Here is a 16,006-nt window from a genome sequence, read left to right on the forward strand (position 1 = left end):
GGCAATTTTTAACTGGACTTCCTGTAAGTCTCACTGGTACCTTAAAACAATGCATCTCAACTTACTTTGCCCCACCTCTTTTTGACGATGACACCAGTCCCGTGGTGTAACAACTATCAGTGGAGTACCAACGTTACGAGGCATACAGAGACAGACTAATGGAGTAAAATGTAATAACTTAATGCTTCATCCACACACTCTAATCACACTGTAGGAAACAACATTGAGTGTGTGTCGGCCCAAACAGCTGTACCTGTCCTCCCGGCTACCCTGGACCAGGCTGCTCAGGTGCAAACATCATTGTAGAATATACTGACGTCACAGTTATTTGCCGTTGCTGTGAGATAACGGATCGGTGTCGACTGTGTTCTTCAGCCATGTGCTCCCCACCCTGCGCCCATGGAGGTACCTGCATGCGCTGGAACAAGTGTCTGTGTCCTCCCGGCTGGACTGGAGCCGGCTGCCTCACAGGTACGTCACCTCCACTGCCACACTTCTGCACCAGGGGTTGGCTTTATCTCTGGAACGGTAAATCGTATAGACTTGGGGCAAAGACTGGCGTGTTCAGAAGGGTAGCGGAGGTAGCGGGTGTTTTCTGCATTCACTTTTCTTCAAACTAATGTGTGTGTGTGTGTGTGTTTGTGTCTGTGATTTTTTCCAGTGGACCATGTACTATCAGTAGTACAATCCTCACTAGTGTCAATATTACTATTAGTATTACCAGTGCAGTGTTGAGTAGTTGTAGTGCTTTTTAAATCAAAGCTGAAGACACACTTTTTTAGATTGGCATTTAACTGTGACTAGGGTAGTCCTGCTCTTAGGCATACTTATTTTGCCTGTTTTTACTTAAATGCACTTTAGAGGGCCTCAAACACCCTGCAGCACTGTGGCACTTATGTATGCTTATGTATTGTTTTAATGTATTATTTTTGCTTTGATGTAAAGCACTTTGGGTACCGTCTGGCTATTGTAAAGTGCTATACAAATAAAAAAAAAATTTGATTTGATTGATTGAATGTGGTGGATTTCCAGATGATCTTTGAGTTGCTTAGCTAAATCTAGTCAAATTTAAATTCTAACTTCTTTTCCATCACTGAAGACAAAGGATTATAGAAAACTATAAGGGATTAACTCAACTCAAACTTATAAAGCATGTTAAAAACCAAACAGTCGATCAAAGTGCTATAAATAACAATTTATTACATCATAAACATAATACAATAAGATAAGAAAGAACACATAGAAATACAGTAAAAGGGTGTCTTGCTCCAGGGGAAAAGGTGTGTCTTCGATAAGGACTTAAAAGCATGTTTGATGTCTGTTTTCCATATATAAAAAGGGCAGAGTCCATTGGAACCAGTAGACCTTTGCTGTGTTCCCAAGAACCATGAGGTAAATGATATGATTGGCTCCTGGCAACACAAAACAAACTTTGTGTGAAAGAAGAAGCAAGGAAAATATCGGCTTCATTCCAGCAGGCTTGAGTCCTTGATTGCAGAATGGATTCAAGCTTTTCAGGACTTGCATCCTATTTTAACTTGGATATCAAAAGCCTGTTACTCTTCACTGCAGTTTTCATCCTCACTGCAGATTATATTAAGAACCGGCAGCCCGACAGCTTCCCTCCAGGACCCCAGGCATTTCCCATAGTGGGAAACATATTCACATTGGATTACAGCAGGAGCCATGAAATTATGACACAGGTAGATATACCAGGTTAACTGATGTCTCTGTTATATGATGTATCATGCTCTTCCTCTTTTTACCAAACCTCTCTCACAGTTAGCAGGGAAATATGGAGATGTGTACAGCATGCGAATGGGCCAGGCATGGATAGTGGTGTGGAATGGGTTTCAGGTTCTGAAAGAAGCCCTAGTAAACCAAAAAGACAGCCTGGTGGACCGTCCAAAGCTTCCTCTGGTACAGGACATAACCCATGGACTAGGTGAGAGGATGTAACACACACACACACACACACACACACACACACACACGCAAAGGCTATGTTTCTCTGGTTTGTGTTTGTTCACATGTTCAAAGATTTTTACATTATTTTCCATGTCACGTTGTTAAATATAGAGGAAAAACAATCACTGTGAAGACAGTTAAGATTGCAGAAGTTAATTTAGTTCTGGTAAAGAATATTCCTTTATTTCCCTGCTGTCTATCTACTTCACTGTTGCTCTACATTTGATGTGCTCCCCATCAGGGCTACTCTTCAGTAACGGCAATGCATGGAAGCAGCAGAGACGCTTTGCTCTTTCAAGTCTCAGAAATCTTGGATTTGCCAAAAAGTCCCTTGAGCCGGTCATCTTGGATGAATTTACATATTTTGCAAAAGTCTTCAACGGCTATAAAGGTAAACCGTGAATGCACAGCGTCACATTCAGAATGATAGAGGATTACAAATACACAACTAACAGCACATCTTTCTTTTTAACTGTGGAGGGAAGCCATTCGATCCACACCTCGTCGTCAACAACGCCGTCTCCAACATCATCTGCTCGCTGGTTTTTGGTCATCGCTTTGAGTACGGCAACGAGACGTTTGTGAAACTGATGAAGTGGCTCGGCAAAATTCTTCAGATTCAAGCCTCCATTTGGGCACAGGTACAGTATTTTAAAGCTATTGATTAAATCCTAATACAAGAATGGTAATTGTGATTTCAATATTTCAAAACGCCTCAACAGAATGCTCTACTCTGCAGCTTTACAACGCGTTCCCTCTGCTGATGAGACGTTTGCCAGGGCCACATCAGACACTCCAGCACATGCTAAATGTTGTCAAGGACTTCATAAGAGCAGAGATGAAGGAGCACAGACAGAACTGGGATCCCTCGGACCAAAGAGACTACATCGACTCCTTCCTGAACGAGATTCACATGGTGACTGACACTACATCTGGTTTTCTTATGCTGCCGTGTTCATGAAGTTCCTCTGAACATCATATCTGCTTGTTTTGTTCCAACATTCGGTTTATCAGCTGTTATATGACATTTTAATTGCGGCACCACTCCTGCCATGGCCCATTACATTTCACTAAAGTGACCATAATAAACGATGCCTCCTCGCTGAGTTTCAGCATGTTTTGTCTTTTATCTGTATGTTCTCAGAATAAGGGGCGTGTCGATGATGCTTTTGATGAAGAAAACCTGGTTATATGTGTCATGGATCTGTTTGTGGCTGGCTCGGAGACCACAGCCTCCACCGTGCGCTGGGCTCTCCTCTATATGGCAAAGTACACTGAGATCCAGGGTGAGAGAACTGACCAGGTCAATGAAGCTCCTTCTACTTCATTTTTTACCCATGTGCAGATGGGTGATTCTAAAGAAATATGTATTGGTGGTCAGTTTGCTACAGGACAAACAGGAGAATGAGGAATGAGTTCCTGCAGGACAGGAGGCAGTGGCTGTACAGATAAAGAGTGCAAAAGTCACATAGTTTATTGTTTTACATTTATGAATACCGTTATGCATCTACACATTTTTAAATACTACTGTATATCCTCTTGCATTGCATTGCTTCATCTCCCTGTGAGTTATTAAGAAGAACTCCTGCAGCTTGTCGGTGAAACCCTGTATTCTCTGCTGTTTGACAGCGAAGGTCCAGACAGCCGTCCATGGAAGATCGTGTAAACCTGCCCTACACCGACGCTGTCATACACGAGATCCAGAGGATGGTCAACGTAGTTCCTCTCAGCCTTCCTCATTTTACCAACAGGGAGATGCAGCTGGGAGGCTACACGATCCCAAAGGTCAGTTCTACGATTTCATGTCTCATTCCAGACCATGCTGCACCTTTTATGGATTATTAATATGACTCCAACCACCAGAGTTACAATAATCCCCAATCTGACCTCGGCGCTGTACGACAAGAGTGAGTGGGAGACGCCCAACACCTTTAACCCAGGACACTTTCTGAATGCGGAGGGCAAGTTCGTGAAGCCAGCTGCTTTCATCCCTTTCTCTGCTGGTGAGGATCTACAGTCTCTTGTTTTTAGTCTCTTTATGAGTTTATGCAGGAGCTTGGAGTCTGTCCCAGCAAACACGTGGACCCTATGGTGGTTCCTGTACTACTTCCTGTAATAATATAACTACTGTTGTCTTAGATTAGTTTGTAGCCATTAACAGTGTGTCAAAGAAATATTCAGTTTGATTTCCTGTCTCAGGTAAGCGGTTGTGTCCTGGGGAGAGTCTGGCCAAGATGGAGCTCTTCCTCTTCTTCACCTCCTTCATGCAGCACTTCACTATCTCCATGCCTGCTGGGGTGAAGCCTGTGATGGACTCTCACTTCGGCGTCACTCTGTCACCGTTTCAATATGAAATCTGCGCCACCTCACGATAAGACAGGACGCAAATACTTCAAAAGGGATTAAACTCTCGTGATTTCTGTCAGTGACTAGGGGATATGTCAACCATCTGAAGCTCCGAACTCAAGTAATATCATGAGGACGCCGCCGAGTCGCTTGTTGTTTTACAGGAATGTGGAGCAGACAAGGTCATCTACCTCTTGTTTAGTGGGCAGATCAGTGTAGGGTGATAAGAATATACAGCCACAGGGTGCAAGTGTGTGAAGTTCAAACTGTAACTAATAAAAGAAGAAGACGTACGTTCTGTTTTGAGTTGTATTGTGAGATCACTTGAGGTCCTGTTCTGTCACTCAGCAGCTATCAACCTCCAAAATGTGTCTCTGTGTGACAGTTTATCTTTATTGGGAGTTTTACCTGAAGTGAACTCAGTAAACTGATATCATAGACTCTCACTAAGAGTTCACTGAGGATAAACAATAACCATTTTGTAAAAAGACAATTATTTAATAACTTCCAGCTGCCATATACAAACGTGACGAATGAATGAATGAAATGTAAACAATAACGTGTAGAGAACTGATTTAAACTGTTGATCAAATAAAACCGCCTTAATGAAACGTACAGATCATATCCTTGTTTTTATAGTTTGCAGCTTGCCTCTTTCAGTTCTTGTGAGTTGCCCCCTTCCTCTCTGGACACTGGATTTTGTAGCCCACCCTGTAGGCCTGCAGGTAGACCCGGGCCTGGTTTATCCTGGACACACAACCACAAAGCATTGGTTATTCTAATGATACAAGACATGTTAAAATCATGGGAAGTAAATGCTTCTCTAACACAACTCTCTCATTTCTTAATGCACTAATGTTTTATCAGGAAGCTAAATCTATAACACTAAGTACATAAAGAGGTGAAGATGACAGGAAAGTTCCTGGAAGTTGATCTATTTTTCTGACTGACTGAACATTCCTGGGATAAAACTCCTCCCTTGTGTTACTCCAAACTTCACAAAGTACTTCACCCTCATCTAGAGGAGGTCATGAGGAAACGGCTCACCTGTATTTGATGCAGAGCTGGACTCCCAGGGGTCCACAGCGGTCCACGTAGCTCTCCCTAAACGCCTTTCGTACGGCTCGAGCCATGCTGACCACGGTGGTGACCACACGGCACGTCCTGGGACACACACACACACACACACACACACACACACATCCCTGAGAATAAGTAACAATAATAATTTGAATTTGTTCACATAGCCACGTATTGAGACTACTTTCCAGCATGATGATCATTTAAGATCATATAACAGGTTATGAAATTGTACACTGAGCTTGAGTAGAAAACAGAGCAGCAGACGTTGCTGGTGTTGTTTGTGTGTTACAGTCTTACAGCCTCTCACAGCGCAGGCCGGCGGTGCCCTCCGGACAGGTACAGGTGTTGTGAGGACTACAGGTGGCCCCGTGCTGGCAGGGCGGCACACAGGGAGTGGTCACCGCTGCAGAAGCATCACACAGTGAGTCTTAATGCAGAGTGACGGAAAATAAAGGTCTTTAACACACACACACACACACACACACACACACACGCACACACACACACACACACACACACACACACACACAGCAGACTAACCTGTTTCACAGAGACTTCCAGTAAACCCTTTAGCACAGCGGCACCTGTTGAGGCCGACACACACGCCGCCGTTCTTACAAGGTTTCTGACACTGAACCGGCTCTGAGGGACACAGAAGTCAACATACACCAACGTTTCTGCTAGAAATCCACAGAGCAGCTACTGTTATTGTAGTAGGGTCATCGGTAGAATAAAATAGCAATCACTTTATGAATGGAGCATATTTCATGTAGCTGAAATTGACTTTACAATAACAAACACAAATGCAACACATTAAAACAAGTAGACAATAAAAAGACAATAAAAAAGGACGCTAATTATAAGCTAAATTAAATAAACAGGATATTGTTTAAAACCTGCAAATCCAGCTCAGTTTATTATGTAGTCAATAGAGTTCACTTATTATAAAGGCTGTTGGGTTTTTTGAAGGCTGCTGGATTTACAAACAGGCCTTTAGAGATGCTGGTGCTGCTCTATAATCTGTTGACAGCGCCACCTTGTGGCCATGGGTGATAGTTTAAAATGAAAGCCACATTTTTCTGGAGCCTAAAGGCTGCAACTAACTATGTTCATTGATGGTAAATCTGTCAAACACTTCATTGATCTATAAAATGTAAAATAGTTAAGCCAAAGATGACTTCTACAAAATGCTTGTTTTGTCTGGACAGCAATTATAAAGCAAAGAAATTCAGTTTATATAAAAGAAAGAAAATCAGGGAATCTTCACATTTGAGAGGCTGGAACCAACAATTTTGTTTTGAATTTCTCCTTGAATAATAATTTAAATGATTGATGATCAGAGTTGCTCCCAATTCATATTCTGTCATTGACTAATCATTCCCGCTCTGACAGTATTTTTTCCCTCTCAAGTTTATCTCCTCATGGGGAGATTTGGCTTAAAGACAGCAGTCAATTATGATAAATACTGAAAAAGGCAGCAACAGAAAAAGAAAACTGTCTTATCTAAAAAGTGTGAAGTAAATCCAGCCAGAAACCAAGGACATCTCCGCTGCATCCACAGCTGGTAAAAAAGCCCAACAGCTGATGGAATATTGGAATCTTACATATCAGTTTGTGACTCCTGCAGGGAGGTAAAACCTCCTTATGGAAGCAAATTAAAATCAGGGTGCCGGGAGCAGAGAACAAAGTTACCACCTCATCAAAGGTTTTTCATTATATTTCCTGCTTTGCTTGAATTAGGACTTAGTGGACAATCCTCTTGACGATGAGTGGTTATTGATAATATTTGTTTTACTACCTTAAAACACAGGTTGACCATGTGTCCCGTATGTAAAATGAATGCTGACTAACGTTCCCATCATATAACAGTGGATGGATTCAGATGGTGAGTGTAGTTTCACCTATCTGACAACGAGCTCCTTGCCATCCACCGACACACGTGCATTTGTTGACATCCACACATCTTCCCCCGTTTTGGCAGGCAGGAGTGCACAGGGCTGCAAAACACACACACACACACACACACACACACACACACACACACACACACACACACACACACACACACACACACACACACACACACACACACACACACACACACACGCACACGCACACACACGCACACACACACACACTGCTGATGTTGCTGTCTTGTTTTACACTGCTTACGTGTAGAGATGCTGAAAGAAGGCGGCTGGAAATCTGAGGCGGATAGTTTTACTATTACAGGTTTTTTCAATTGTTTACATGCAATTTTGAAAACCGGGTTCTTTTTTTCAAAATATAATCACAATTATCCAAACACCAAACTCAATTTGCATAATTCCTAGATTGTTTGCAAAATGACACACTTCAGTCAAAACATACACACATATTTGTGAAAATGCTATTAGTTTTCATTTAACCAACACAGTCCTCAATGATCAGACACTATTGCAGCCAGTTTCACACTGCTGTGATCAATAAAAAACACATTTGTAAAAAAACTAATTTTAGGAAATAGCATGTGCTAGATTTTTGGCCAGACGTTGTTATGTAACGGATAATTTAGATAAAAATAGTGACAAACCCACAACATTCTTCATGATTAGTTTGAGATATAGGGAGAATGTACACAAATAGGCCTACTATAAACTTACCAAGCACTGCACAACACTGATGCTGCAGACTGAATATTTCAAGTATTTATTTTATCTACCTCTTCCTCTATCTCCTTCTTCTCCTCTTCCTCTACATGGGCCTCCTCCTCTACCTCCTTCTCCTCTTCCTCTACCTGGGCCTCCTCCTCTACCTCCTTCTCCTCTTCCTCTACCTGGGCCTCCTCCTCTACCTCCTTCTCCTCTTCCTCTACCTGGGCCTCCTCCTCTACCTCCTTCTCCTCTTCCTCTACCTGGGCCTCCTCCTCTACCTCCTTCTCCTCTTCCTCTAACGCATTCTCTCTCTTCTTCTTCTTCTTCTTCTTCTTCTAGCTCCTTCCATTGTTGTTGAAGACAGGTGAACTCACCTGCTGCCTTTTATAGCACAGCTGAGTGCTGCGTTTTCAAATAAGCCCATGTGTGCTTCCACACTTGGTGGATGTGATGATCCAATGTGTTCATTAGTGTGGTCATTGGCAATCCGGGGCTTTGTAATGACAAGGAAGTAACCTCACAATCCTGATCTGTGTCTAAGGTGTGAAAATGTGTGTCGCGTTTTACAAATCCCTGTGTAATGTTTTGCAAAAAGGGTGAAGCAGACATTGTGTGTAATGCTGTGCAAATCTGTGGAGGTGTTTTGCTCCTTGGAGTAGAATTTTGCAAATTGTGTGGAATTTTTTATTTTAGTGTGTAAACAATCGTAAAAAACTGTAAATTATTCTGACAGGCTCTGGTGAATTAGGGTTTGTCAAAGATTTATTTAGGTCCCAGCTGAAGTCAACGTGAATCGAAGATCCATTTTTATCCAGATTTTCACGAGACGATTGATTTTGGAGATGAGTGAGAGTTGAGGGATTCAATACTGTTACCACCAACCGAGCCTCAGTCCAGCCAGTAGTTTTAAGACAGCATGACAGACATTGTTTACAGAAAGAGGATGCTTTTGAGTTTATGTGAAATATGTGATGCTCTAATTCCATGTCTGAACATGCATTCCTCCTGATTTAAAGATACTGGTAAAAGAAAGGAAGAAGAAGCCAAAGAGAAAGCATGTGGAAGACAAGGTAAATGACATCGGAGTAGAATAACAACAAATAGCAAAACTGTTGGATGGACCGAGGGAGAGATGAAAGGAAAGTGTGAAACACAATGGAGGTATGCAGTTACAGTATAACCACAACCTTTATCTTGTATCCAGATTTATGAACACGCTCCTCAAATGATCACCTCAGCAGATAACTGTGACTAAACAGCAAACAGAAACACTCAAATCCACCATTCATCCTCTTTTACAGTAAGATAAATGTCTCAAGCATAACAACAAATGGGGAGAGAACTAGGATGGAGACATTAATAAAAGGTAGCAGCAGGTGGAGGTTGGGTGGAGAGCGGGATGTAAATAAAGTGAAAAGAATACTCACTACATTGCACACCACAGAAAGTTCTTACAGCCGAATGACCCCCAATGTCTCCTTCAATATGTATCCAACATGATTTCATTAAAATAAAAATGTTAAGATGTTTTCAGGCATAGACACCTTTTTTTATTAGCAGTGGACAGATAGGAAAGACATGAGAGAGAGGGGGGGTGACATGCAGCAAAGGACCTCCGGCTGGGATTGGAACCTGCGTCGGCTGCGTATGCTCATGGGTACATGGCATGCGCTCTAACCACTCTTCCACCTGCGCACCACATGATTTAAATATTGAAGAAGATGATACTATGATCTTTGAAAGCTATATCATAGGAAACTGGACTTGCTTTATGTTTTTGAATTGATTGATTGATTTTATTTGAACATTCTTGATATAAATATATGAAACAGCAACCTGTGCCATACGTTATATACATAACTATAGTCAGGGATGACACAGTAAAGCCCGAAGGCTTATTTCCATTGTGGTCCCTAATATTTAAATATTTGTTATATATTTTGTGCAAAGCATTTATATCAATGAGGGTGGAGTCACACAAACAAACAAATACCAGTGTGTGACATCATTTCATTCCATGTTCTTTCCCTATTCTCTATTTTTTTCCCCCTTCATTGACTAGTGAGGATTGTACAACTGATACTAGGTACATGGTCCACTGGAAAAAATACACACACACACACACATCATTTCATTTTGGATATCTGAAATTAAAATTATGACTAGTAACAATTGGGTTGAAGATATCTGAAATGGGAGTTTTTCCTCGTAAGAATTCAATTGCAGATATCCAGAATGGTCATTCTAGATATCCAGAATGAAATTGTGGATATCTGAAATTTGAAAGCCTAATATACATGAATGAAAAGTGACGTAATTTGTCCTAGGAAGAATGCCATTGTGGATATCTGAAATGTTCTTTTTGACTAGGAAGAATTGAATTACAGATATCTGCAATACATATCCAGTCTAGCTATTAAATGATAAAACGGCTTGCCATACGAGTCTCTACGACTACCGTTCCTGAGATACGTCCAACCCCAACCATAACCCCAATTTTCACATTTTTGCTTATGTAGCCCTGTACAAAAATCATATGTTACAGAGCATAAAAATTAATTAACAGTATATTAACGTTCTTGTTAAAAAAAGTTCATAAATAAATAGAGTTCATCCATCCATCCATCCATTTTCTACCGCTTATCCTGTATTTAGGGTCACGGGGGGGCTGGAGCCGATCCCAGCTGTCATTGGGCGAAGGCAGGGTACACCCTGGACAGGACGCCAGTCTATCACAGGGCCAACATGTAGAGACAAACAACCATTCACACTCACACCTACGGGCAATTTAGAGTCACCAATGAACCTATCCCCATCCTGCATGTCTTTGGACTGTGGGAGGAAGCTGGAGAACCCGGAGAGAACCCACGCTCACACGGGGAGAACATGCAAACTCCACACAGAAGGAACCCGGGCCGACCCGGGAATCGAACACCTCTCGCTGTGAGGTGACATTGCTACCAACTACACCACCGTTTATATTTGTTTTGCACTGTGACCTTCACTAGATTTACCATTAGTCGTCACACACTTCGTCCCATAGAGGTGGATTATTGTGATTCTCACAATTGTCAAGTTGGCATGGTCTACAAGCAGGCATACATGGCAGTCCATATGCCCTGCAACTGCACCGTTGATCAGTTGATCATCTGCAGGAGGCCTTCTGGGCCAGCAGTCTTCCTTTCCAATCCACACCATGAGTGGTGAATGTGCAGGTCACAACTTGTCCACAAAAGCGTTTTGGAGATGTTGGATTGTGTATTTGATGAGTTTGATGAGGGAAACCAGGAAGTCCCATTAGCCTCCGTAGCATAGCTCTGAGCAGCTAAAAATAGCTTACACCGACAAATAAAGGTAATGAACCTATTGCTGTGACTATAGGGATTATAGCAATGGGCCAGTTTGCCAAAGTGTTGAACTATCCCTTTGTTTTTGTTTTTTGGAAAAAAAACATTCTGGCATAGACGCCTTTTATTTAGCAGTGGACAGAGAGGGGGGTCACTGTGCTGCCCTGAATGAGGAGGAGGGTGGAGCAGGAGTGGAAGGAAGGAGTGGTGAGGTAGATGGATGAAGGGTGTTTTTATACATATATATATACATACATATTTATGTACTGTATATATTGTGGGAGAAACCTGAGCAACCCTTTTGCATTGGAGGTGAGGAATAACAGAGTGGAGGGAGATGGAGGTGAGGTAGATGATGAAGGGTGTTTTTTTAAATATAAACATAATATATATATATATATATATATATATTGTGGGAAAACCTGAGCGCCAGGAGTAAACCCTTTTACGTTGGAGGTGAGGAAGGACAGAGGTGAGGGAGATGGATGAAGGGTGTTTTTTTAATTATAAACATAATATATATATGTATATATTGTGGGAGAAACCTGAGCGCCAGGAGTAAACCCTTTTACGTTGGAGGTGAGGAAGGACAGAGGTGAGGAAGGACAGAGGTGAGGGAGATGGATGAAGGGTGTTTTTTTAATTATAAACATAATATATATGTATATATTGTGGGAGAAACCTGAGCGCCAGGAGAAAACCCTTTTACGTTGGAGGTGAGGAAGGACAGAGGTGAGGGAGATGGATGAAGGGTGTTTTTTTTATATATATACATATCATATATGCATATATTTTGTCCAACCTAAGCTGAACAATCAGCAGCCTCCTCCACCTTTTCGTCGCCATCACGCCTGTTTGTTCGGTGAAAGCAGTCACTCAAACACTTTCTTTTTGGCCTCTCCTTTCCACATTCACACACCTCCTTCTGCCGCTTGGCTTCCTTCTCCTTCTCCTCCTCGTGCATCTTGTTCTTCATCTTCTGCAGCTCTGCCTGGTCACTCTGGATCCTGGAGGGGAAGAGTCCTCTCCATTGCTTCTTCCTCATGTTCAGACAGAGCTTTTCCAGGACCCTGTTGTCCTCAACGACCTTTCTGACTCTTCTCTCACAGATCTGTACTTCATTGGCCAGGTCCTTTGAGTTGTCCTCCAGTTCCTTATTCTTGTCCTCCATATATTGGACTTTTGTGTCCATCAGGTTGATGTTTCTCCACAATTTGTGCTCGGACTCGGCAAGGTACCTTTGGAACTTGTCCTCCTGTTCCTTTTTCTCGTCCTCCATCTGTTGGACTTTTGTCTCCAGCTGGTGGATGGTTGTCTGCGAGCTCTGCTTGGACACAGCCAGGTCCTTTTGGAACTTGTCCTCCAGTTCCTTTTTCTCATTCTCCATCTGTTGGACTTTTGTTTCCATCAGGTGGATGCTTCTCCACGATCTGTGCTCGGACTGGGCCAGGTACCTTTGGAACCTGTCCTCCAGTTCCTTTTTCTCATTCTCCATCTGTTGGACTTTTGTTTCCATCAGGTGGATGCTTCTCCACGATCTGTGCTCGGACTCGGCCAGGGACCTTTTGAACTTGTCCTCCTGTTCCTTTTTCTCATACTCTATCTCTCGGACTTTTGTCTCCAGCAGGTGGATGGTTGTCTGCAAGCTCTGCTTGGACACAGCCAGGTCCTTTTGGAACTTGTCCTCCAGTTCCTTTTTCTCATCCTCCATCTGTTGGACTTTTGTCTCCAGCTGGTGGATGGTTGTCTGCGAGCTCTGCTTGGACACAGCCAGGTCCTTTTGGAACTTGTCCTCCAGTTCCTTTTTCTCATCCTCCATCTGTTGGACTTTTGTGTCTATCTGGTGGATGCTTCTCCACGATCTATGCTCGGACTCGGCCAGGTACCTTTGGAACTTGTCCTCCTGTTCCTTTTTCTCATACTCCATCTCTCGGACTTTTGTCTCCAGCTGGTGGATGGTTGTCTGCGAGCTCTGCTTGAACGCAGCCAGGTACCTTTTGAACTTGTCCTCCAGTTCCTTATGCTCACCCTCCATCTGTTGGACTTTTGTCTTCAGCAGGTGGATGCTTGTCTCCGAGCTCTGCTGGGGCACAACCAGGTACCTTTGGAACTTGTCCTCCAGTTCTTTTTTCTCATCCTCCATCTGTTGGACTTTTGTCTCCAGCAGGCGGTTGCTCGTCTGCAAGCTCTTCTTGGACACAGCCAGGTCCTTTTTCTCATCCTCCATCTGTTGGACTTTTGTCTCCAGCAGGTGGATGGTTGTCTCCGAGCTCTGCTTGGACACGGCCAGGTCCTTTTCAAACTTTTCCTCCAGTTCCTTTTTCTCGTCCTCCATCTGTTGGACTTTTGTCTCCAGCAGGCGGTTGCTCGTCTGCAAGCTCTTCTTGGACACAGCCAGGTCCTTTTTCTCATCCTCCATCTGTTGGACTTTTGTCTCCAGCAGGTGGATGGTTGTCTCCGAGCTCTGCTTGGACACAGCCAGGTCCTTTTGGAACTTGTCCTCAGGTTCCTTTTTCTCATCCTCCATCTGTTGGACTTTTGTCTCCATTAGGTGGATGATTGTCTCCATCTGTTGGACTTTTGTCTCCAGCAGCTGGAGACGCTGGTGGCTGCTTGTCTGCAAGCTCTGCTCAGACACAGCCTGGTCCTTTTTCTCATCCTCCATCTGTTGGACTTTTGTCTCAAGCAGGTGGATGGTTGTCTCTGAGCTCTGCTTGGACACGGCCAGGTCCTTTTGGAACTTTTCGTTCTTCTCTGTCTTCTCCTCCTGTGTCTCAAAAAGATTCTTGAGTTGGTTGACCTTCGTCCCCTGCTTCTGCATGGTTTGGTCGTTCTTCTCTGTCTTCTCCTCCTGTGTCTCAAAAAGATTCTTGAGTTGGTTGACCTTCGTCTCCTGCTTCTGCATGGTTTGGTCGTTCTTCTCTGTCTTCTCCTCCTGTGTCTCAAAAAGGTTCTTGAGTTGGTTGACCTTCGTCTCCTGCTTCTGCATGGTTTGGTCGTTCTTCTCTGTCTTCTCCTCCTGTGTCTCAAAAAGATTCTTGAGTTGGTTGACCTTCGTCTCCTGCTTCTGCATGGTTTGGTCGTTCTTCTCTGTCTTCTCCTCCTGTGTCTCAAAAAGATTCTTGAGTTGGTTGACCTTCGTCCCCTGCTTCTGCATGGTTTGGTCGTTCTTCTCTGTCTTCTCCTCCTGTGTCTCAAAAAGGTTCTTGAGTTGGTTGACCTTCGTCTCCTGCTTCTGCATGGTTTGGTCGTTCTTCTCTGTCTTCTCCTCCTGTGTCTCAAAAAGATTCTTGAGTTGGTTGACCTTCGTCTCCTGCTTCTGCATGGTTTTGTAGGTCTTCTCTGTCTTCTCCTCCTGTGTCTCAAAAAGATTCTTGAGTTGGTTGACCTTCGTCTCCTGCTTCTATCTCTCGATTGGACTTTCCTGCAACACCTTTAAGAAAGGTTGTGTTTGTTCAGTACCTGCACTATATTTATAGACTGCAGTGCTTTGAACATGTGACATCACAGAGACATCAAAGCAACTGCTTTGATGTCTCTGTGATGTCATCAGAATGGAATGGAATCACAGAAGGAAAAAAAACAGTGATGTCATCAAAATGAAATGGAATCAATGAAATGGAATGCTCTCCCTAAACATCAAAGCCACAATAGACTGTGGATTCTTTTTTGTGCACTGTAGCACTTTGATGCCATTGAGTTGATGTAAAGTGTATTATTAATAAATAAATTATTATAATTATTATTATAATAATTATTATTATTATCAATGAAGGGAAAAAAAATAGAGAATAGGGAAAGAACATGGAATGAAGTTATGTCACACACTGGTATTTGTTTGTTCGTGTGACTCCACCCTCATTGATATAAATGCTTTGGACAAAATATATAACAAATATTTAAATATTAGGGACCACAATGGAAATAAGCCTTTAGGCTTTACTGTGTCATCCCTGACTATAGTTATGTATATAATGTATGGCACAGGTTGCTGTTTCATATATTTATATCAAGAATGGTCAAATAAAATCAATCAATCAATTCAAAAACATAAAGCAAGTCCAGTTTCCTATGATATAGATTTCAAAGATCATAGTATCATCATCTTCAATATTTAAATCATGTGGCGCGCAGGTGGAAGAGTGGTTAGAGCGCATGCCATGTACCCATGAGCATACGCAGCCGACGCAGGTTCCAATCCCAGCCGGAGGTCCTTTGCTGCATGTCACCCCCCCTCTCTCTCCTGTCTTTCCTAGCTGTCCACTGCTAATAAAAAAAGGTGTCTATGCCTGAAAACATCTTAACATTTTTATTTTAATGAAATCATGTTGGATACATATTGAAGGAGACATTGGGGGTCATTCGGCTGTAAGAACTTTCTGTGGTGTGCAATGTAGTGAGTATTCTTTTCACTTTATTTACATCCCGCTCTCCACCCAACCTCCACCTGCTGCTACCTTTTATTAATGTCTCCATCCTAGTTCTCTCTCCCATTTGTTGTTATGCTTGAGACATTTATCTTACTGTAAAAGAGGATGAATGGTGGATTTGAGTGTTTCTGTTTGCTGTTTAGTCACAGTTATCTGCTGAGGTGATCATTTGAGGAGCGTGTTCATAAATCTGGATACA

At 42.7% G+C, this 16,006-nt stretch overlaps 1 protein-coding gene across 1 annotated transcript; it reads left to right on the plus strand.

Moving 5' to 3' along the window:
• The first annotated feature begins 228 nt into the window (after positions 1–228).
• Positions 229–5,056, plus strand: LOC311014468 (cytochrome P450 2J2-like). Its single transcript, XM_084011090.1, has 11 exons — positions 229–288; positions 376–471; positions 1,573–1,703; positions 1,783–1,945; positions 2,210–2,359; positions 2,449–2,609; positions 2,708–2,884; positions 3,113–3,373; positions 3,598–3,678; positions 3,725–3,971; positions 4,168–5,056. The coding sequence occupies exons 2-11, from the start codon at positions 378–380 to the stop codon at positions 4,341–4,343; spliced, it is 1,641 nt and encodes a 546-aa protein (XP_083867216.1). The 5' UTR covers positions 229–288; positions 376–377; the 3' UTR covers positions 4,344–5,056.
• The last annotated feature ends 10,950 nt before the right edge of the window (positions 5,057–16,006 follow it).

The sequence above is a fragment of the Eutrigla gurnardus genome (genome assembly GCF_963514095.1).
Source record: "Eutrigla gurnardus genome assembly, chromosome: 6".
Classification (NCBI taxonomy): Eukaryota; Metazoa; Chordata; class Actinopteri; order Perciformes; family Triglidae; genus Eutrigla; species Eutrigla gurnardus.

Coding starts and splice junctions, on each gene's coding strand:
- LOC311014468 (XM_084011090.1), top strand. CDS start 378: ATGTGCTCCCCACCCTGCGCCCATGGAGGTACCTGCATGCGCTGGAAC. Junction 2,885..3,112: donor TCCTGAACGAGATTCACATG/GTGACTGACACT, acceptor GTATGTTCTCAG/AATAAGGGGCGTGTCGATGA. Junction 3,972..4,167: donor TTTCATCCCTTTCTCTGCTG/GTGAGGATCTAC, acceptor TTCCTGTCTCAG/GTAAGCGGTTGTGTCCTGGG.